Raw genomic sequence first — 24,633 nt, forward strand, 5'->3', positions numbered from 1 at the left:
CCCAAATTATATTTGCCCCCTTCCTAAAACAATAAAAGTGCTACCAGTTGGGCTATAACCCACAGTGCATTTCTGAATAGTGTGACAAATGGCAAGGTATACATAATAAGCAGACCTCTCGGAATGTGGGGTAACCAAAGACCTGATAGAGACACAGCCCTGAAGACCTTGCTTCGCTGAAACAGTCAGTCTCTGACCTTTGCTTTGCTTTGTCCGAGTAGAGACTCCAAGACAGGCTGTAACGCATCTATCCAATAAACTTGTCACACAAGAAAGGCTGTGCAGAAGTGCTTGGTTGGGCGCGCCTTTGCTGAAAGGTAAGAGGATCTCAGGTTGTTTACTAGAAGGTATTGCACAATTCACAACACTAGTTAAAAACCAGGCTGGCAGGCTCTGTGGGAGCTGTACTGGATAGGACTTCCCCAGCTGCCTGGGTCAAAGGCTTGCATAACATCAGGAAAAATAACGTTTATCTGTGTCATTATTGGACGTGTATGTAAGCTTCATTAAAAATATCATCTACCGTAATTTTTTTCCAGCTAAGTCTGCGATTTTGGATTTCTAAGATATAAAGAGAAAAAAAAAAAGGACTAGCTCATTGTATTGTTATATATTAATCAGTTAATTCTAGATTTTGTGGCACTCTCTCGGCAAACCATTTCACACCTTTAGGTAGCTATCTGATACAGTTCCACGTGAGTAATAACACCAGGACGCACAGACTTGCTTTATCCCTCGTCCACGCAGCGCCAAGTAAGAAGCTGTGATGAAGTCAGCGCAGTTACTCCAATGTGAGATGCGTTAGTCTCATCTTCACACCACACAGATACATAAACAGAGCGATGCTGTCACTGTTTTGTTTTAAACACTCTGTGCTGCTTTGAGTCTTCAAATTTATGTTATTTGACTCAATAAATGTTTGATGGTCTCAGTGTAGCATCTAGTGGAGAAAGGGTAAATAACAGAAAAAACGCAAAGCAGAAACGTGCCGTTAACCCTTGCGCACGGCAGGGATGAAAATGTGAACTGTTGGGGAGTGAGAATACTCACTTCCCCAGATCATTCAGCAAAACACTGGAAGGGTTACTCCGAAGCGGCTGCAGTTACCTGGGTACGACGCGGGGCTCGTAACCCTGGCAGGCAGAGCAGGATGGTATCACTGGCTTCAGTTCAGCTTAGGAAGGTCTCTGTGAGGTACTCCACTGCTGTGAAGGCAAATTGTCCTTTAGAAACTTCCCTACTTGTTTTAAATTTGCTCTCGCTCCGACAGGGGTGTTTCTGTCTTGGGTCACAGTCAGTTTTGTGCTTCTTCCGCTCACGCTAGTGCTGTCTCCAGCCAAAGCTACTGTTCCCCACATTCTGTCCTGACTTAGCCCCTGCCCGACCCAAATGATGTCAGTGCTACTGCAGTGGCTCGCTGCACTGGAGACACCGCAGCCAGATCTGGCTCGGAGGGGACTTGTCTCAGGGCTAGTCCCGGACCTGCGGCACAGCCAGACCTCACGGGGCTCGCTCGGAGAAGGTGCGAACGCGCAAGCAAAGCAGGAACTGCTCCTGCTGCCTTTCTGCAGATTTAATCTGGGAATCAAGGGCTTAGCTTTTGAGACATATCAAATCTCAGCAGGTCCTGAAAAATGGGGTCCTCTATGTAATTATTTAACAGCAAAAAAAGCTTAGAGTTACATTTTCAACATTTTTGTTTTCTGAATGTCATTGTTATATCCTGTTTATAAACAAATCAGAGTAGAATATCCGGGGCAAAAGAGAAGAAAGCTTAATTTTCTATAACCATGAACTTAACAGAGTAAAGAATAGAAGGCTTGTTTTATAATTATTTTCTTCGAACTTTACTGGGACTTTTTCACGTGCATAATGTCTTTAGTATTTTATGGGGAGGTGAACGAAGAAGCACAAACCCATACACCAGAAGCTGCCCCTAGGCACGGTTCATAGCGGAGAGTCCTCCAGAAACACCACTGTTAGAGGAGGGAGACAGCTGTGAAATTAATGGTGGGGTTGCAGAGCCAGTTCCTCATGATACAGCATGGAAATGTGCTGCCTTGGGCAGGAATACAAAGTAGAACGTATGTCTGTCCTTCATTAAGAGTACCTCTAGAGAACACTGTGATTAATCCAAAATTATCTGAGATACAATTTCTTTGCAATTCACGAGGACTTTGTATGACATGTGGCAAGTGATTACGGAAGCATCTGCATTAGCCTGGTGTCACTAATCAATATGTAGCAGGACACTCATGGGTTGCCCGTTCTGCGTTTGTCCTTGCTAAATCTTTTAAGCGAGAGAGAGACGAGTTCAGATCTGTTTACACCTTCATCCCCATTAGCCAGCTGGAAGGTGTAAGGTGGGGGGATTCTCGTTTTCCTGCCGTGGCGCAAAGAGTACAGCTGAATGTGCTGCCTGTGAGCAGCGAGGCTGCCGAGGTCACCTCCTGAAGTGCCTTTCAGCCCTATCCTAATCTCAGTCCAAGCCCTCACTACTTCATGTTTTCCTGTTCCTCTGAACTGCTGCGGGTCCCATCCGGTGATCCCAGAACAAAAGCCCAGTGGAACCAGAGTAAGTACCCTGTTTTCTGAGAATTTAAGAAAGGGCAGCAGACATCACTGAAAAACTATTTCACAGCAGTCCAGTAAGTGACAGAGCCTCGAGCTGGAGAGAGTGAGCTCCAGATTTTTACGTTTTTAAGTGGAGAGGAATTACTTTTATGCACGCTTTCTGCTGCCCTAAAGGTGACTTGGGAGTATCAGTAGCAACACTATTGGTAAAGCTAAGCATTCAAAAAAGAGCTGGTTTCCAAGAGTGCAAAATACAAAATATAGTTGCATTTTAATTTGCATTCTGTTTTTTTTCTGACTTTTTTGACTTTCACATTTCCAAGTCACCACAACTATTATGACTAGAAACATTGTCATTATCATTCTTATCATCAGTACTATGGCTGATTGTAACAGTAGTACATGAAAGCTAAGATTCTTAGATAATAAGCACATTTCATGAGCTGCGGGTAACATTACAGACCTGCTATAGATCAGAAAAAAGCCACATTAAATCTGCAACTAATTGGTAGCCTTGGTGGTGGTGTCACCAGAGAGATGAAGCAGCGAGCCATCCTGCCCTCCGTGTGTGGTCCCTTTGCGGTTGAGTAAGATAGGTGCAGGTAGAATAGCGGTGTAAATGCAATGCTTTATTATTTTCAATGTGTACTACAGTTCATAGGGCTGACAACTCGCCCTTCGTTGGCTTCTCTGTTCTATGTCCCTGCTAACCCAGAAGCCAATACTGTGTCTGTGAAAGCATCTTTTTAGGGCTCTATCCACGTAACAGCAGTCAAATAGTTTGAAAACTTCCATCAGCTCTCTAGTCCTCTTGTCTTCGCTGGTTGTTTCAGAAGATGTCATCTGATACACTCCGTCCGTACTATTTTTAGGGTACATATATTTTTAAATAAAAAAGAACCCATACAACCTTTTTGCAGTCTTGATCTGCAAATAATTTTTTTCACCCAATTAGAAAATGCAGTGAGCTGAATTTTGTGTAAATGTTGATGCTTTTTATTCTAATTAATCTGGCTAATTTTTATATGATCAGCCCAAGCCTTCTAATAATTTTTGCTATTTATAACATGAACTTTGGAACTACTTCAGGAAGCCAGAAAGTGAACGTTCTATGAATCAAGAATTCAGAACGAGTTGTACAGTTCCTGGAAGATCTTAACGGGTCAAAAATCTCTCTTGACAATTTTAATTACTTTGCAGGGAGGCCAGAACGTGGGTGTACCAGGAAGTAGTTTGCACATATGTTTTGTTTAGCTGACTTGCTGCTGTGCCGTCTTTTGTCTTTTTCTTAGGAAAGGTCAAATTTGGCAGTTTACCGCACACTAAACACTCTTTTATTTTTATCTTTAGAGATACTTGTAAAGAACATTTACTTTTGAAACATGTCATGTTACACTGCAATGAAGAAAGATGTTGTTAGGACTGGAGTTGCATTTCTGGCTATGGTTTAAGGGGCAGGGGGGGGGGGCGGGAAGCCTTTCACTGGTGCTTGCTGTTGGCAGACAATGTCGACCTCAAAACCTCAACTGTGAAACTGCGGAGCGGTGAGAGGTGACATACAGTCTCCTCTGTGTTTCACGTGAGTGTGTAGTTCTGTGCAAACTTTTGTAAAGAAGTCTGTGAAAGGCCAAAGTAACCAAACACTACAGTATTTTTTTAAATCCCCAGCAGCAAAATGGGAAGGGATGACAGAGCAGCCATTTTCCTTTTTTTATATGTATTTGCATTTTTCAAAAGGTTTCCCAATGTTTTACTTGAAACAGACCTGAAATATGAAAACTGCCCATCGGAAAGCCTGAGCTCATTCCAGTACTTGCCTTGCAGATCAAGGAAACAAAACCAACAAAAGCAACTTCTTTGCAGAGGTGGAATGTGTATTGCTTATCTACAGAGGCTGTGCCACCTTAGAGAATAAAATGCTGTGGCCTTTACTCAGAAGTGGAGATCTTAGCAACAGAAATGTAAATAGCATTGAGTACAAAATGCAGCAACCTGTGCACATACGGCATCCTTATTAGAGTCACTGCTGTCTGACTTTTAGCTTTGAAAGAAAACTATCTATCTTCCTGAAAGTTACCTACAATTCAGCCAGATACAGGTCAATGTAAAGTTAGAGAAAAAAAAAATTAAAGCCTGTAGAGCTGGAATCTGCATGCCTGAGCTGCGCCTTTCAATGTACTAATTGGAAATTTTGTTTGTCACTATAGAAAGAAATCAACAGCAGAGTTGAACTAATTCCTTAAAAATTGAGCCCACTAGTACTCTTTTGCTTTTTCCATGTTTCTCCTCTCAAACACTCCAGAAATTTTCTGTCAAGTTGCAAAGCCAGGAGGCGGCTTTGGTGGCAGTTCTTAGTGCTGGGTTGCTTAATGATGGACCTAGAAAAGGCAAAACCTATTTTAAAACATGCAACATAGCTGAAACCAAAGTTATAGGCTTGCTGCAGAAATTGCTGGGTGAGGTTCTTTGGGTGAAGTCAAAGTGGAGGTCTAACTAAAAGGTCATTTTTGGCTTTGTATCTATGTAACTTGTTTGCCTAAAATAAGATCGCTAGGGATCTCATCTCAAAACTTTAATCAAATCCCTTTTAAGGTTCTAAAAATGTTCATTAGATGTTTCATTCATTAAAATGTTTTATCAGGATTTCTCATGTTCAATACCCACAGGATACGATAGGAAGCAAAAAGCCTGAGACAGATGTCTTTCTGCTGCAGCTGTAATATAAGAAAGACTGAATTGAGTCACACCAAAGGTCCAGATAGCCGGGCACCCTGCAGTTGCCTATAGTAGAAATATAAGGACAGAGCATTTACAGCTTCATTTCTCCTCCTATTTACCATCTCAATTTCTGGCAATCTAAGGACAGAATTGGAGGCTCTGTCCATCTCTCTGCAAAGCAGCCTGTTCTTCCATTAATTTGTCTAGTTACTTCTTGCAGCCCTTGGTATTTTGGCATCTAAAATATCTCATGACAATGAGTTACCCAAATTAAGCAGATGTTGTTTAAATAGTACTTCCTTTTGTTTGTTTTACACTTCCATCTGAAAAAATATTACAGGATTCATCCTTGTTCTCATAAGTAATTGCTCCCTGTTCACCTTTCCCATGTCAGACGTGATTTTTTGATACCTGTATTATGTCTCCCATTTGTCATCTACTGTCCAGGTAGTCCCAGAGTACTTGATCTGCACTACTTAGAAGGCACTCCATCTTTCTGATCAATCCAGTCGCTCTGTTTTTTCGTATGTTATTCTGATGTTTAAGATGCTACCACATGTCAAGGTGCTATAAGCAGAGTTTTGTGTTGTATTAAAGGAAAGAACATGATTCCTGAGGATTTATACAGTAGCATTATGTTTTATGTTTGCTTTTTCATTCTCTTCTTTCCTATGAGTCCTAACTGCCTCTCTGAGCACCGAGATAACAATTTCAGAAAACTACCCATAGTGACGCCAAAATATCTTTGCTGACTGGTGTGAACTAATTCAGAGCCTGCTACGTTGCACAGGTAGAGAGGGTTTTTGTTTTCCTTTCAAGGACATCTCCGATCATTGCATTTTAGCTGCTACTTTATCGCCTGCTCAGTCTTTATCATGAATTTTTTTGCTATTTTGTGCCAGCAGTCTTGGTTTTGGTTTTCCTGAATAATTGTGAATCACTGGAAAATACTGTCGTCTCACTGTTCAATCCTGTTTCACTTACCACTTATGAACATGTCTCGAAGCATAGGTCCCTTTGGAATCTCACTGGTTACTCCCTTTTTTGTGATTATTTACCCATCAATCTTCCTTTCAAAGCAGTTAGTAATCACAGAAGGAGCTCCCCTCTTGTGCTTTGTAAAAAAGTTTGGGGAAATCAGTGTACACGATTGCTTAATCTAGGCTGCATGTTAAATTTTCTTCATGTCATGTCTACAGTCCCCTTATTGTTCAGACTGGGAAGATACCCAGAACGTCTCTGTCTCCCTTTGTCCCATACATTTGAATTTCCTTTCTGTGGACATGAGCCTGAGAGTAAAGGCAAGCTGGGAGGAGAAGGAGAGGAGGCAGGAGACAGCAGAAGATGGTATGTACTTCGTCTTCTTCCAAAAGGAAGCTGGATTATGGCCAAGAAGGACTGCAATGTCCCAACATTTAAACGAAGTCTACATAAGCCAGCTCCTCTTTAGCAATATTTGCTGACATTTTTAAAGCAGTACCAGATCTGCAGAATCCATCTCTTCCCATTTTACGGTGATGAGCCACATGTTAAGATTGACTGGTCTGTCATTTTCCCTGAAGTCTTTTCTAAAAATTGGAATGTCATATGCCACTTACCATTCCTCCAGAACGGAGTTCACTCCAAACCATAAATTATAAAGCACAGTTAATAGTTTGGCGATTTCCGATCCAAGTTCCTTTAGAACCCTGAGGTGAGAAACATGTCGTCCTGGCAGGCAGGTACCATACAATTTACTGATTGGCTCCAAAAACATTCACACTAAGTTTTGTAGATGTTTTTTTCTGATTGTGCCCCTAAAAAAGGTTTTATTGTGGCAGTCACCTCAAAATCCACCATAAAGAACCGTGGTAGAAAAAAAGTACTTATCTTTTCTCCTGTGGTTTCCTTGAATGCTTCTGTTGTACCTCTGTTGCCTGCTAGTTCCTCGTGTTCTCTGGCAGATCTCCTGTTCCTGATGTATTTGGAAAAGTACTTCCAAAAAACCAAAAAGCTTCAAAATATTTTTTTTGGCCTGCTTTATTATGGTTTTATATTTAACTTGCTGGAGTTTATGCTATTCCTCTTCTGGACAGAAGCAGAAAATAACAGTATTCCACAAGTGATGCACAGATGGTATTCACAAAAGGCTCAGGTATTTGCGGTAGGTATCTAAAAATGCAACCTTGTGGTACTTTGATGTGTGTTAAAGGCAAAGGAGTTTGCTGAAGGCTGGCTGGAGAAAAAAGGACTTAGCAAAATGTGGTCCAGCGACTGCAGGTACTCATGTTTCCATCAGCTTTCATTCTCAGTATATTCCTAGAGGGCTATCTTTTAAATATATTTTTTTAGAGAAATACAGCCAGCCTCCAAACGGGATAATAGCTGCAGCAAGCTTATTAACACCAATTATTATTTCACAGTATTCTAACAACTAGTATTGTGGAGCCCTATTGCACCAGGTATTGCGCAAACTTGAAGAGAAAGCTTGTCCTTGCCCCAAACAGTGAAATGATTCTGTCCCCACAGCTTACCTAGGACACTGCTGAACAAGCACGCTCAGTATTTATGTCAATACTACAATTTTAACAGTGATCCCAAAGCCATGTTCAAGCATAAACTTGCCTGCCATTCACACCGATCTGTGGCACGCTCCACACGGGATTTGGCCAATCTCACTTTAAGGTTGTGCCTGTGCCCCTGAAGTTTCCGTGAGCAAGGCATGCATGTCTTACGTGTTTTGCTGAATCAGGACCCCACTTCACAGAAAATAAATGTATCTGCTATTAAACATACATTGTGCTTGATCTTAGCGTTAAGATTATATGCCTTGTCTCCTGCTCCTTTCCCAGCTAAACTCCACCTGTGGTGAGAGTCATTCATCTTGAATTGCTTTAATGCAGTGTTTAAGTATGTCATCTTGGCAACAAAGCAGTTTGCATGGTATTTCAGCGAGAGATTTAAAATCCCATTCACATTTTTAATATACATTTCTCTCACATAAATTATCACAGCTTGGTTGGCAGGTCTTGCATGAGTAATAAGGTTGTTGGCACAAACACGTACCACAGATCTATTAAGCAAAGGAAAAGCTTTTGTTTGTTCCTACGTTTATACGAGAGCTGTAAGGTTTAACTTGTACAAAATGGTTTAAGATACTGGTGTTGTACTAAGCAGGACATTACTAGTCATGAGATAACATATCCTCCCCAAAATGCATCAGCGGCGGTACAGATAAATCCCCATGCACCAGTATGAAAATTAAGCTCTTGCTATGTGAAGTATCTATGCAAAGGGCAGCTTTCATCACTTATACACACGGGCAGACTGTAGCCGAAAACTTGCTCTTATATAAAAGAGTTACTGAAAGAGCAGTGAGCTGAATGCATTTTTACATGTAAAAGGAATGTGTTCTCTTTTGAGTAAATAATGAGAGTCACATTTCGGTCTGCTTTCTCCCTTTCATTCATAATTTTGGAAAGTGACTGCTCAGGGTACATAACACGTAACTCAGAAATCGGAATTCTGCAAAGTAAGTTCTCTGCTGAACTCCACGTTATAAGGTCTGAGCAATGTTTGTACGCAAATATCCTGCAGTGCAATTTTGTGCTCCATTGATGTTGTAAGAGCATGAGCTGAAGAACTTTGTCTCAATATCTATTTTTAAAACATTTAGCGCTCTTGCAATGTAGGCCTGACCTGAAGTACTTTGCACACAGTGGGAATCTTCCACTGCCTTTATTTAGGGCTTTGAATCAAGCCTTCCGTAAGCAACGAATTATAGGAATAATAATGTATTGTGAGGAAATAAATTTGGAATGTCTTTAATATCATGTACGTGTCACCAGTTTTGTGTTAGATTAGCAAAACATATCCTTTCATAACAGCTTAAGGTTACTCTTGCCAAGCAAATGTTGTGTAGTTCTACAATCACATTGAATAGTTTGGATTGCTTCTCTATTACACGCTCTGTATAAAGTAATGTATTAATTATTGTTATTCTTAAATTGAACATAACCATAAGTTTGACATAAACCGGGCACATGTAAAGAAAATTACACGAAAATGTGAGAGGCAGACTTTGAAGCTTATGCAGAAGTGTATTAAAACGTATCTATGCAATTTGCGAACAAATTTGCCATGGAAAGAGAATTACCAGGAAACCAAGACAACTCTGCAGGTAAGGATCCCTTTAATGCACAGAAGAACGTATCTTATCCAGTGCTCGAGAGGCTGGCAGCAGTTCAGAAATGCAGAATGCAGTTATTGGATGTCTCTAGATGCACCGCAATCAGTTTGTCAATAGAACTATGGAAATGTTCGAGAAGAGCTGGAGCAACGTGGACGCAATAAGGAATGGCATTACTGATGTTGCATGTGTTATTTTGGGTCTTTATGAAATCATCAGCCTAGGAATTGTTCAATCCAGGGGAAACGTTCACATTTCAAACTTTGACATCTTATTTATAGGCTTTCATTAATAAAGTTTAAATAATAGCAGTTTATGAGTGTTTTCTAATCATAATAATGAAGAAGTTTATTATTTAAAAGTGCTCCAGAGATTGTGCATTATCTAAAATTCCTGCTTGATTGCCTTCCCTGAATTTAGTCTTCCAACCCCTGATTCAACTTAGTCGTGAAAGAAGATGGGATAGCTGGAGAATCCTATGTGTCCTAATACTCACTCAGGAAAAGGGAGAGGAGGCTAAAAGAGCTTGGATTATTTAACCTAGTAAAATGAAGGGGGTACAACTGCTTTCTTAAAAATAACTGGGGGTAAAGACCACTAGGAGTAAAGGGCTATTAAAGCAAAAGAACAAAATTGTCACAAGAACAATTTAGGCTGGAAATGTATAGAAGGTTTCCAAACATCAAAAGAATGAGATTTTAGAAAGCTTCCTAATTAGAAGAGTATATGCAAACTCCCTTAGTATTATTCTGCATCTTGCTATGGTTAGGAATTTAATTGTGAAATCCAAGAACTCATTCCGAACCATATATATTCTAGGTGTCTTGTTATTTGGTAAAGAGCTCATTGTGAGAGGTTGTATTTTAATAAGTGGACACTAAAGACATTTTTAACCAAACCCTTTCACACACAGTATAAATACATGAAAGCACAGAGTAGCGTTAAACTACGTCTTGCAAAGCCAACCTCCCCATGGGCCACGTATGAAAATCTTTCTGTGGCCAAGAGGCACAATATGCGTCATACCTTGGAGAACTCTGGCAAGGACTTATAGGCAGAAATACCTCTCTAGGGCATCTGCAGGGTGAGGTTGGGTGAACATGTGGCCAAGATGGAGGGTTACGCCATTAAGACGGTCCCGTCCCCCCTCTCTGGCTCCTTTCCTCCCGCTGTAGGGATTTTGACTACCTGGAAGCCCTGATGTCAGCGCAGACTTGCTGCCATTTAAGTGACATTGCCCTGGCCTGGCTGTTGCACTCAAAACTACTTGCAAGCGGCACGAAATCAAGAGGCACCAGTTAGCTGCATGTCACCGATGCACATTAGTGCTACTGTTCAGGTGAGCAGCAGCTCACCACCCTTGTTAGACGCTTCCCTCGGCCCCGCGGCCTCACTTCACTCCCGTGTCCCTGCCAGCCCTCGAGGCCCGGACTACTGCCCGGCTGCGTCCCTGGGCCTACCCTCCCGGGAGGCTCCGACCCTGCACACCCCGACCAGGAGGGTCCCCAGGCTGCTTCACCTCTCCCACCCCACCCGCGTCAGGGGCACCGGCACAGATTATCGGGAGCGCTGCGGTTACACGCCGCCTTCCCGCAGCCCTCTTTCTGAAGAAGGGGGATCCCCGCTCTCCCCGGGCCTCGGTGTCCGCAGGCACGCCGGAGGCCCGAGGGGGCTGCCTGTGACGGCGGTGTTTCGGGTTAACGTCCCGTGGCGGGAGCCGGAAGACCAGCCCGTGGCTCCCACAGCCAGAACCTCCCTCAGGAACCAACCTCTCTCCTCCCGAGCGAGGGGAGAGCGGCGGGAAGCAGCGGCCACCGCTGAGGGCCCACCAGCTTCGCACACCGAGCGGCCCCGCAGCCCCGACTGACAGCTGCGTCGACCAACCCACGCTCACGGACGGACGTGGAGCACCGCCCCCCGTAATTGATGGTAGAGCCAGCCAATGACACCGCAGGAAGAACGCTCAGTCCTGCCCTCCCTCTTTTACGGACGAGCAGCCGGGCCAATCAGAAGGAAAGCACACCGCCCACTTGCCTCTCGACTCTCGCGAGCTTTCCCGGGCTGGCTCCCGTCCCGCCCCCTCCCCCCCCGCCCGCCCGCCGCCGGGTGACTGCGCAGCCGCCATGTTGGTTGCTATGCTGCCAGTGCTGCCCGTGTGAGGCGGGAGGGCGGCTATGAGGGGAGGAGGCTCCTGTTCCTCCTCCCTTCTCCCCCGCAGACGCTCGCTCTCTCAGCGGCAGGGAGGGCGCCTCCGCAGAGCCCCGCCGCCTCTCCCCTCCCCGGTCCCCTCTGCCTGCCGGCCGGGGCTTCGCGCGGGGCGACTCCCGGTGTGTGTGAGGCGGCGCCGTGCCCCGTGAGGGGGAGCCCCGGCCCGCGCGGCCCCCACCCGCCGCCGCCGCCGCCGCTGCCCTTGCCCTGCCCGCCTGCGCCCCGGCTCCCGCCTCGCCGCCCCCTCCGGCCGGCCGCCGCGAGGAGAGGGGGGAAGGAGAGGCCGGCGCGGGGGGCCCGCCGCCTTCCCCCCCCCCCCCCTCGCCCCGGGCTTCCCCGTCCCTTCCTCCCTCACCTCTTCCCCCTCCTTCCTCCCCCCTCCCCTCCCCGGTCCCTCGGCCCAGCCGCCGCAGTACGATGTGGTCCCCGCCGCTGCGGCTGGGCGCGGGGCGGCTGCTGCGGCTGCGGTCGCTGCTCCCGAGGCTGCGGCTCGGCCGGTGGCTGCGGGGGGGGAACTGAAGGGCAGCGGAGCGGCGCGCGCGCGGGGGTGCGGCGCGGCGCGGCGCGTGCCCCGCCAGCGCGTACCCGAGCCCCCGAGCGCCTGCGGCGCGTGCCCGTGCGCGCGCGCGGGGGGTCGCGGGGCGGCAGCGGCGAACGCAGCCCCCGCGCCTCTTCCCTCCGCCGTCCCCGCTCCCCGCTCCATCTGGAAGGACGTGGCTCTTATATGAAGGTAAGGCGGCCGCCGGGGCGCTCGGGTCTCCGCGCTGGGGCGAGGAGAGGGGCGGCGGCGGCGGCGGGGGTGGGGGGAGCCGGGCGCCGCATTCCTCTGCTGTCACCCCCCCCCCCCCCCCCCCTCCCCACACACACCCCGCCGGCCGCGGGGGGGGCCGAGGCGCCGCCGCTCCCCCCTCAGCCCCGCTCGCCCTCCCCGCAACTTCGCGCACAGGTCGCCGCCGGCGGAAAGCGGCTCTGCCGAGAGCCCTGTTGGGGGGGCGGGTGTGTGGGTGCCCCTTCTGTTCCCCCCCCCCCCCCCTTCCCCCCCGGAAAAGAAAGGAGATCCAGCTCCGCTCTGGAAAAGGCGTTTGGGGGGAGGTGTGTGTGGAACCGACCGCCGGCCCGCGGAGGGGGCTCGTAAATAGCCCTCGGGGAACGAGGGCGGCGGGGGCAGGTCGGGGGCGCTGGGGGTCTGTAAAATGTGGTAAACTCAGCCGAACGCCTGAAACGGGTTGGGCTTTTTTTTTTTTTTTTTAAGTGTGTTTAATATGAAAGTTTGCGTTCCTGTGCTTTCTAGGCACATGTGCGCGTTGCCCTGGTTATGGGCAGGGAAAATGGGTTTGAGTGCTGTCGTTGCATTCCTCCGGTACATTTTTAGTATCTCCCTCAAGCAGAAGGCTTGTATAATCGCGTGTGTCTATATATGCGACAGAGGCTTTCGGTGTACCTGGTGATGGGTTAACTCGTGTATGCTGTTGCCGCACCAGCTGGAAGAGGAATAACGTCTTTTTCCTTTCAAAAATCTCCCAAGAGCTAGTTGCTAAAACTAGGCAGCTGCCAGAGTAGGTGAAACGTCCCCACCGCTTGCCTAGTGAAAAAATGTATGTCGTTCAGATGTAAAATATACGTGAGTGAACTTTGTGCTGCTACTTAGACCCTTCCAGGACTTCAGGGTGGCCAACCTGTTACCTTTTTTATAACTGTGAGATAGAAAATACTCGTGATTTGTGTATTACAGAAGTGCTCATGGATCTCAGCTGAAGCATAATTGTTAGACTACAGCATGCACATACATTTTCTCACCCATGGGGCATTTCTCTTGCCCTGAGCTAAACTCTGCATTGAATGGTAAGGGGGTTTTGTGAGTGCACGTTTGCCTGCTTGTTATTGCCAAATAACTGCCCTGTAATGTTGGGAGCCGCTGGTGTGTTCACACACATGCAGACATTAATGAGCTCATCACATCGTAAATGTGCATTGCAGGAATACAAGAATGAGTTAGATTAAAATTGGTAAAACCATTTTCTTATTAGATATGTATATTGTAGGAAAGTTTTCCAGTTCATTGCCTAAACATAAAATACTCAGTATTGTAATCTTATGGATGCCATTTTCTTGACAATGGATTTCTTGCTTCACTGACCTAAAAAGTTGTTTTTACATATTGATGTGACTCTAGCTTGCACCATGTTGATAAAATATGATTCTGGGTGATAAACTTACAAATACGAATGTATGTGTCTGTACGTTTCCCAGGCACGTTTATGCTTTATAAAATCAGAAATGTAACTGTTGGTCTGATTTTTTTGAGAAAATTTTGTCGTTACAGTTTCTGTGTATTTTTAGATTATGTTCATGCTTTTATTTGTAGGGTTTTTCAAAGTTAGATTAAACAGTGAAATACAAATGCATTTTCCTCAAAACAAGAAATGTATTACTATTTTAATTTTTGGTACATTTTCCTTATGTTTGCAGTTAAGTTTGTTACTTAGGATTTAGTTTGATGTTTGTTTCTTGTTCAGTAAAATTTTCCATGAAATGTATTGTTTGTTGCCATGCTTTACAATTCTGTTGTCCTGCTAATGTCTAATTTAGGTTGTACACAGCAGTATTGATTGAACACCCTTGCTAAAAATACTTTTGGGGTTGGGTATACTTGCATTGTAGCAGCAGGAAAGTTAAGTGTATACTGTTTTTGCGTGACTAGAATTCATTTATTATTAGCAGCTACATTTGTAAAACATGAATAAAAGCAAAATCCTGTAATCTTAGAAGCAATGCTAATTGCTCTGTGGAGTGGATGAACTCTATTAATGAACAGAGTTCATGTAGTACTATTTACATGTCATTGCCATTAGCATAGTTGGAATATATGGTAGATTAATACCCAGGGCACATGATTTTGGCTGTGATCCTGCAGTGACCCCTGTTTGGGCAGAGGGATCCACCTACACAAAACGCACTGCAGGAACTGGAGCTCAAACATTCATTCTGTAGACACTAGGCCGATGTTTATCATGAGCATTTGCTGTGTGGGAATGTTTTGTATGTTTTGTTGTTAACCTTTGTGTTTGTGTGGCATGTGAGATAGGCTTCTGTGTGTGCAAAGAGCTGCAGGTTGGTGCCTAGAGTACAACAGTGTGTGACATGATTATTTTGTGAAAAAGAGGTGTTTTTTCTTTAAATTGCTTTCATATTGTAAGTTAGTGCTGCTGAAAGGTCCTGATCAGCATTTGGGGATTCCATCTCACTAGGGTCTTGTTATCCTTGGTGGGTTATTTTATGTTTTGTTGAATGTACATGGAAGTTTTGTGCATCAATTTATGCTCTCATATAAAAAGTGGAATGCATACTCTACATAGTGTTCTGGAGAACTGAGTGGAAGTTACAAGTTTGAATATACTGGAGGGGAAGATACTTGGGATGGTTCACTTGGTCCCATAAGCTAACCTGCAGGTGGGAGACAAAAACAGAATGGCTTGCTTGTGGCAGTTCAAACATTTGGATGAGGTAAATAGGTTGGGTTAAGTGTCTTACGAAAATTATGGTGTATTAAAAATTCCATTTTAATTTTTCAGCTGATCAAAACTTAATTAAAACAAATAGTAGGCATGTGCATGCTTTTTTGTTGTTGAAGTCATTGTTAGATTACTTAAATTGATAAATAGCACTTTTCTGTGGTCTGTCTTCTTAGGTCTTCATACTACCATTAGTTAGATCCTCTGATACATCATGATTCTGCCTTGTCCCTCCCTGCTTCCCCCTCCTCCCCCCTCCCCCCCCCCCCCAGTTTGGGTTTAAATTTGGTACAAGATCACATGAATCCCATGCCTTCACATCCTGTTTTTGTCTCACCTCACTTCCATTCTCACCAGTTATAAAAATGGTCAAACAAGAGAATCTTTCAGCAGATGGTTGACTGTGCTTTTTTTTTTTTAACCACACTTTCACTCTGGTGCTGTCACTTTTCATAAAATGACCAGACAGAATTCTCATGGGTTTTATTGTGCTCCAGCCTAAACAACTGTAAAAAATGGTTTGTGTGTGCATGTAGTATGGGATTGTTTGCAATGGGAAGAAGGAACTGTGAAGGTGGAAGAAAAAGGGGAGGGGAGAACAGCCTGAGCAGGAGACAAAACCAAAAGAGCTGAACAGTGGCCTGGTAATACAACAGCAGGTCTTTGCTGTCTGGGCCAGCTGTTCATATATGCTTGTTTGGGAACAGAGGCTGTTTTTCCTTGAGGACTTGTAATCCACTGAATTAGCACAAAAATAGTTTTATGTAAGCTTGTGAAAGCCTTTAATTTCTAAAATTTTGCAGTTTTCTCTGTTATGTTATAAAATTGCATATCTGCAGGTACATATTCAAAATCTCCATTCTTGTTTTCTAATAATTCGGAAATTCTCCCAAATAATTGCTATTTGTCACTTACAAAATAAATTACTTCATTGCAGCAGTTCTTGTGTTCACAGAAGTTTTATTGATGTGTTGACACACCGGAATTAGATGTCCAGATGTAGGTTACAAGATTATGGTCTTTTTGTGGTGATCTGTGCTACAGCATACTAAAGTCTGTGCTGGTTGTACGCATGGTGTCCCAGTACATGCTACAGAATACTACGGCTGATAGTCACATAGTTACTCAGGTAGATCAGAGGAGTATAACTAGATGCATTTTTGTTTGAAATGTGAGAATTGAACCAGCTTCTCCTTTCTCAGCTTATGCACCTTCAAAAAAGACTTGGTAGGGTGATGCAATTAGACCTCTCTTGGCACACTTCTTTGTCTCACACTGCAATTACTCCTTGGACAAGTTAAAAGGCAACTGTTGGATGATAAATGCAATTCCATTTGCGTGGTTTATGAGATACTGCCATCTCTACAGTTACATGAAAAAGGGGGAAATGGCTAATACCCATTTAAAAATAAACAGTCTTTTAATTATGAGTACTTATGATCTGTAATGGAGAATGTTCTGGGAAATATTTTCACTGATTGGGGAATGAAGTGCAGTTGCCACTGAAGAGTTTTCAGGCCATCTCTAAGATTTAAGAGGAAAAAAATTGATAATCCACTTCCTGTGGCATGTGTGTTCTCACACTGCCTTTCTAGCCATTCCTTATCTTCTGCAGGGTAACTAGCTGAGAGAATAATGACTGAATTATACTGCATGACCAAAAGCCCAAATCTTCAAATGAAAATCAAATGTAGTGCTGCTAGAGATTAACCTTTTCATACTTGGCTTTTTTTAAATTAGAATGGTGTAGATTAGATTGAAGGAGGATGTATTCCGTTCTTTTATCAACCTGGGATTTATACCTTTAATTAAAAGTTGCTAAAAATCTGGTATTAAATGCTGAAAACCTTGTTCTAACTGGTGCTTTTTTGGGGATGATGTTCCAGTCTGAAGCCCTTAGTTGCATGTAATTTTGCTATTTTGTTTGTTACTTTTCATAAACTGACTAAACAAAATCATTTAAATGAAAGCTCTTTTTTGGTGTTCGTTAGGACTAACAGTGTAACTGGATTTGGTTTTATGCTGTTAACTGTTTGGGCTAAACAAATGATCCTCACTTTGTCTCTGAAAGGACATTAACTTTTAAGACAGTTGAGTGTACTTTAGGTTTTCCTGAGTCCTTTGGCCAGTTTATTGCATTTGTGTACCAACATCTGTCTGCCCTACAAAAAAAACCCCACCGACCAAACCGCCAAACAATGTTCTGTGTCTGTTGCAAAAGACAGAAATGAGAAACAAATTATATCAGTACTGCACTGAAACTAAGTGTCTATTCAGTCCAATGAAAGTTACATAAAAAAAAAAGTTTTCTCAGATGAGAAAATTATGCTTAGATAAGTCTTATCATTTTTTTCAGTTTTTTTTTTTTTTTAATGGCATCAGTCAAGTTTAAAACCACAAATTGAAACTGTATCTGCAGCAGATAGCTCTCCATGTAAACCAAAGCAGCAGCTGGTAAAAAGATAAGGGCCTGCTGTGGCTCCTTTGTCTCTGAGTGATGTGCTAACACACTTTGTCTTGGAAGAAGGTTAACAAGCAAGATGCCTGTGTTTTCTTTTTTGCAGTGGAAGGCGGTATTTGCAAGAGTCAAGCAAGTGGATTTGATACACTGCAAAGCTGTGTTTTTAAAAGAAGAGATTAAAGTGTGACATAACAGAAACTTGTGCTCCCTTTTGTCTGTGCCAATAGAGAAGCAATGCTGAACTAACTTCGTACTAACTTCATAGTTAGTTCAGCTCTCGAGAGAAATAGAAATGTTGTTAATTGCTCTGTCCTTTAGGTAGAGAAATGACCACCTTTTCAATAAGAGCGCATAAAAATATATCAGTTGGTGGACGAACGGTTATTGCTGTTAATGCTCTCTGAACTTCCAGGTTAGCACAGTTATGTCTGGATGAATAGACAATTTCTTGATGATGCTTTGCCTTACATTTTCCTAAGCCATGTCAAGTAGTTGTAAGTTGGGAAACATGTTCTTTGTAACTTAAAGCTGTTATCATAACTGATTTGAACAAAAAAGTAAACCAAAATGGGATGTATTTCTCTCAGGAAAGAAAAAGATGCTTCTCGGATCTTACAACTGTGATTCAATGCCTTTGCTTAAAAAAAAAGACAGACATAGTAATTTAGGAGGAAGATCACATAGTAAAACTGTGGGTTTGGTGTTTTTTTTTGTTTTTTTTTTTTTTTTTTTTTTTTTACTAACCTTGTCAGTGAATTCAGAAATGCTTTGGGGAAAAAAACCTGCAGTGTTTCCATGAAAAATTGGCTTTGGAGAGAGTTAAAATTAACATATGTCACTTTGCATTTGTCTGTCTTGATACTTGCAACAAGCTTTAAGTGTCATGTGTAAAAGTAGTGAGACATATTTTTGTCTTTTGATGTGTGAATAGGGTTAAAGATGACCAGTGCTGATGACCAGTGATGTGTTGCATTGTAAGTTGTTTTTTCCCATACAGATTGTGTATGTGCACTGCATATGCCAACTTTGTATTGTGTCTCTAAACTGCATATAGCCTCAGTACTGTTCTTAAAATGTTTTACTGGGTTTATATAGTGCCCCTCTTTAGAAAAGATATACTTCAGGAGGAGGGATATGCATTAATTAGTTTGACTTCTTAAAAATAAAATTGTATAGAACTTAGCATTTGAGTTTTAAACCACTGTGGCCTGTAACCTCCAAACTGTGAGCTGCTGTTAAGACTTTCCTTGGAAGAGGTTCTTGGCTTTTTCTGGGAGGCGGACTGCTGTTAGGATTGATGCCACAGTCTGTTTTTAGTGCTTGAGTGTAAATGAGGCTATGGGTGAGTCTTGGGAATCCTAATCTGCAAGTAATACCCCATTTAGGATGTTTTAGGCTTGTGTGTTGACTCTGTAAGAAGATACTGCATCCTGTTAGCTCATCTGAATGCACCTGCTTTCTGTGAAGCTGATCTCTTTTTAAATGTAATGTTTGGAAGGACCTTTCCAGGTGTAATGTCTATGAAAAAGGGGTTTGAAAGCTTAAAATGTGGCTGCCTCTGAAACTGAAGGGATGTATCGCCTTTGTCTAAATCTGGATGGAGAAGAGGGGAAAGAGAAAAAGGACACCTGCCCTGCAGTGATTATAAAATGTATAAGCTTTTGGAAAACATAATTAAAGGGAAAAGTGAATATGTTTTGGGGTTTTTTGTTTAATATCAGCAAATCTCATGACCTCATGGGAAGCTTCTGCTGGAATAACTGTGGTACACACAACCACAGGAGGGGGAAACAAATACAGAAGTGGCATTACAATGGAACAAATGCATCGGTTGGCTATATTATGGGGTCATATCTCCAAATTATTTGAATAGTTTTTGGCTCACTTGTTTTCTGTGAGTTTGAATTACACTACTGATTTAGAAGTTTCAGTAAAGGGCTAATATATTTGCTTCTAGTCATGCTTCTAGCATCACTTCTCGGGTTCATTATAGGTGCAACTAGGTAAGGAGGGACAGAACATTAATGGTGGTAAGAGTTTTTTCACTTTTTTCACCCTTCACTGATGAATATTTTGCTTCTCTTTTCATTTTACGATATATTAAAATGCACCATATAAGTCAAATTCATAAACTGCTCAGTTTAGAAGTGGCTTGAACTTTTCAAACCTTCAGGTATTCATATTTGGGACTAAGGAAATAATTACATTTTGGAGGTCTTTGTTGGGAAAACTTACTATTTTTTTGCTTTGTTTTCCCGTGCGGTGTGATCTGCTTACAATTTTTTTGGCATCTTCACTTAATAGATTTACTATTACTTTAGAGACTTAAGGCGTTGGTGATACTGTCTTTTCCCATAGCTCCTAGTATAGATTTGAGTCCTTTGTTCTACAGCTTTTAGATCTGCTGGGGGAAGTGACTTGGTGTGAGTGTGTGTCTGGGGAGGGGCAGAATGTGGTGGATGCTCTCTGGGTTCTTTTTGTAAAGCTGTTTTTGACTTTTCACAGTCCCTGTGCTTGCAGAAACTGGATTATTTTCAAATTTTGCAATAGTTATTGAATTGAATAATAGATGTGATAAATATATTAATTACAATATCTCTGCTTTCAAAAACATGCCACTTAAAAGGCTGAGAGAGATACAGTAAGAAAATGAGGCGTGAGTAACCACTAAGGATATATACAGTTACACTTAGAATGGAATTCCTCTGTAGAAGACTAGAAAATAGACTGAAAATTAACATCTGACAGAAAGTCCTCTAAGAGGAAATTCCTACAGGAGAACTTCATTCTTGAGATTAATTAAATGAAAAATTAGAAATTCTCTAGATAGCTGTAAGCTATTTAATAAAACTGAAGTAAGCAATTAAAAGACTCGGTTGTAGTTACCAGCAGAGGCATTGCCTCCTTTTTCTGATCCTGGTGCTGCCCCCCTCTCCCTATTACATATGTTCTCCCTCCTTTTACAGGAAAGCTATATGTGCAGCTCATTAATGCTAGCTGTTTTCTGCAGAAGGATTTTCATAAAAAGCATCCCTCTGAATATGAGTGATGTAGAAAATAACTTTTTTTGGCATTGAAAAACCATACACAGTCCTGAGAAAACAGCAATAAAAGTGCTTTGTAGGAATTATACTAATGAAATGTATGTGAGAGTGTAGCTTGAAAGAGAAACCTGATTAACATCTGAAACTTCAGCTAAGGTTTAGCCGCCTCTGAATAGAACTTAGCTGCCAATAAAACTACTTTGTCCAATCTCTGTTTTCTATTTCTAAATTACATTGATGTAAGCATTTTCCAATCCACCTCTTTACAGTTTGAGTGTTTTTTCTATATCTTCCAGACAAACAGATTAATTCTAACTGTTCTGGGAAATGATTGTAGTTACTCAATCATTTATCTGCAAAAGGCATTTTCCACTTAAGTCTTTCACATTCAGAATGAATGTACTTTGCATTTTGCCTCCCCTGATGTACTGTGATAATTGTGTGTGCTCTAGCAGTTGTGTATAATATGCTGGGATATGTTGTATCACCAGAGATCAGTCCCTCATCTGAGGGCAGTGTGTGATAGCAAATCACATTGTCATGTTGGGGAGAAAAATCTGTAACTGCAAATTGGCACTGGATTCCCCAAAATTGAAGTAGTTCCCATAGTTCAGCAGAATTAGTGTGCTGCAAGTAAATGGGGAGAATAGAAAAAATGAATCCTTGTGTGTTCCAAGTAGTGCTATTGTAATAATTTTAAGTTGCTTCAAAATAAGTTATTAAAGTTGTTAATAAGAAGAGTGCTCTATAATGAGATCTTTTTTTGAAGTGTTCATTACTTTTCACTTTTAAGTTTATGAGAAAACAGACATGGTCTTCAGTGAAAATAAAGATAGGCTGATACAGAAGTTCTGAAGGTAAACTTCTTAATGCTATTATTTTTCGGCTGTAAACAGAAAGCAACATTCTAAAAATCTGCTTTCCAGACTTAAATAACTGTAATTAGTACTCACAAAAAGCCACTGTGAAACTTTTTCTTTTGGCAATATAAATATCCATATTTTCATAACATTTAACATTAAAACATAATCCATTGTCAGACTTTAAAGCAAAACTCTAAAAAGGAAGAGATGCCTTTCCTAGTGGCCATTTATTGCATTTATAATAATTCTTTCTATCCAAGTAAAAAGAAAATGTTGACTAATTATTACTAAAATAAATTGGCGTTATTTTTGTTGTAGCTTCCGAAGTATGGAAATGGTCTTGAAGCCGACTTTGCTATCTACAATTAATAGAAAACAAATTGTGCTTTGAAGGCCTAACATTTCTGAAGCTGAGGTAGGATTCCTTGTCCCATAACAGACTTGTCTCCTTACAGTGTTGGTGGGATATCCACTTGCTTTGCAAATGCTTTAAAGTGTATTAAGAATGGCATAAAAATGAATGAATGCTTATGAATGAGGGCATTGGGCACCTAGATCTCAAGCCTTCAATGTACTTCCAGCACTTGCAGAAAATGTTTTATAATATATGTATTCCTAATAACTGTATTTACTAATGTGGCCTAAAATCAGTAGGGAATTAGCTTTTCAGAAGTGTATCTGTTTAGTGTCCATAATACAATTAACGTATACTGTACACTTCAGATATATATCTTCATATTGGTGTATAGTGGACAAAAGGATGGAGTGATAACATTTTAAAATTCTGTAACAATAAATCCATGTTTTACTATAGAACATATTTAAAGAGTATCCCAAGATTTTTTGAAATAATATTTGAGAAGCAAATGCCAATGTTCATGCTTCCTTTTCAGGAGTGATTGGGAAATGTTTTTTGTATATTGTTTCTGTATTAGACTTAATAATTTCTGCCAGTGTCGTACATGCTTACACTTCAAAAAAATGTTGAAATGTTCTGTTGACTTTTTGAAACTTTTTTTGGCAACACTATGCTTTCCATTTATTTTGTCCCTTGTTTAACAGTTTTTGTGTGTGTTTTCAAAAGCGCTTCCATTCACCATTCAAGGAATTCAATAGAATTCTAATAGGAACTGCACATAAATAACTACAGAAATCAATGCTTCAATTCAGCCAAGAGTTTTTTGTGACTTCAAAAGCCGCAAGAGCATTTATTATTAGAAATGTACAATTGACTTTTCTTGTATTATCATTTTGCATAGTGATTTGGTTTTTACCACCACAACAAGATGTTTGACAGTTTCATTTGAAAATGATGTATTTACATTCGGCGTTCCAAAACAGTGTAATTTTTATCTTTTCTGTGAAGCTCTATTGATGTTTATTTGCATGTTCAGCTCTGTGCAAAGATTGTCAGTGAAATATTCACTGGTGGATTTCTCCTCAAAGGTCAACTAAATATTAAGCATAGTCTCCTATTTCTGTACTGTAATGAAAATATAAAAGAAATTTTTAAAGAATGGAGTTATTGGGTTAATTTTTGTCTATTCAACTCATATAATGTAAAGCATATTCTCTCCTCCGAGATGCTCAATATCCTGAGTGTAACGACCACAGAAGTAACCAACCTGCAATAGCACAGGGTTGTCTTGGAAGTACTTCCAGCCTTTAGCATTTGCATTACACCTCAGGCCATGTCAGCTCTAACAGCCCTTTTGATCCTGAAGTTTTTAGGTGGGTTATAGAAAGTGACATGGTCTCAAAGGAGATTGTTTGAACACACTAGAAGCTTTAGAAGATTTATGGTTCTTTTCTTTTGAAACAACCTGAAGATGGTGTGACATGAAATACAGCATTCCGTGTTCAGTAGTGCTTATTGCCTTATAAATGGACCTCTTGAGTGCTGTAGCTTTTGGGCAGCTCTTACGCGTAGTTTCGTCAGGTAATAGTACAGCGTTACCACCTTGGGTGGAAAGCACATCCAGAAGGAAACAAGTGTTTTGTTCTAGTTGTCAGGAGTGTACTCATAGCTTATTGGATTTTTCTGCATTAATGTTTTGTCTTTCACTGTTGCTGATTACTTTGTTTTTCAAACTAAGTTACCAGCAGGGGCTTTTAGATAGCAGTAGCCTTGTCCCACCCTCCCAATCTCCTAATTCCTGCTCACCAGCCAGTCTGGTTCTGCATGAGAAGGATGAGGTGGTGTTAGGAACTGTTTCATGGAATTTCATCTTGTGAACCAACTGGTGCTTAGACTTCCCACCCACCCCTCCGATTACCTTGAGATGCAGATCAGCAGTCCTGTCCTCATCTACCTTGTTGCATAAGCAGGTGCTGGTGGTGGATGCATGTTTTAGCACTTGAGAAATATTTCAGCTAGGTAGAGAGGTAGGGAAGCATGCCTGTCTCCAGTCCTTCCCTCTCCTAACATTTGGAGTGGAAAGACTATGAAGGTGAAACTTACACTGCACCTTGAGAAAGGTTTTAATGGTGATGATGAGGAAGGAAGGCAAGGGAGAATTCCATTAGTGTTCGATGTTGTTGTCACTTGGAATTATATGCATTTAGGATGAGTGCTGTCATGGTGTTATCTTTAAAAAAAAAAAAAAAAAAAAAAAGAGATAACGGAAGTGAAGTCAGACCTTCTGTTGGTTCCTCAAAGTTCTTCCCCATTTCCTTTTACCACTTCTGTCTAGCTCAGATTGCATTTGAGTCAGCTGCTTTCATCTTGACACTTATGTCATTCAAGCATCCACAAAGTTAGTATGCTAATGTCTGCCTTTCAGCTGACTGATGGGTACACCAAAACCTATCTTACTTTTTGTCATTGCAACATGAAGCTTCTTTTAGTTTCCCTGGCTGTTCAGCATTTACAGAAACAGGATAATAGAACGTTGCTGGTACAGTTTGTAAGCCTAATGTCTGAAGTTTATTAAACACAGTTTTCTTCCTGAAACACACTCTGGCCCTTCCTCTGTTCTTGTAGGTGCTTGGTATTTAACTGGTATATAAGCCGGAGTGGAAGAAATAATAATGGGCATCTAAAAATTATGGGTTTTTTAGGGTAACTTGATTCTTTTATGGGGCA

The 24,633-nt window shown here is 41.8% G+C and overlaps 1 protein-coding gene across 2 annotated transcripts in view; it reads left to right on the forward strand.

The window, feature by feature from the left end:
* Positions 1 to 12,281: 12,281 nt before the first annotated feature.
* PTPN4 (protein tyrosine phosphatase non-receptor type 4) overlaps positions 12,282 to 24,633 on the forward strand; it is a 121,721-nt gene continuing 109,369 nt past the window's right edge. Inside the window, exon 1 of one of the 2 annotated variants that reach the window (XM_049804307.1) lies at positions 12,282 to 12,398. Coding sequence is in view for 1 of the 2 variants with exons in the window: in XM_049804287.1 (XP_049660244.1) it covers positions 13,468 to 13,510 (43 nt within the window). In the remaining variant the exon portion in view is untranslated. Of the gene's footprint in view, positions 12,399 to 12,562; positions 13,511 to 24,633 lie in introns of those variants that run through there. The other variant, XM_049804287.1, reaches the window with a different exon arrangement.

Source organism: Accipiter gentilis, chromosome 1 (genome assembly GCF_929443795.1).
Source record: "Accipiter gentilis chromosome 1, bAccGen1.1, whole genome shotgun sequence".
NCBI lineage: Eukaryota > Metazoa > Chordata > Aves > Accipitriformes > Accipitridae > Astur > Astur gentilis.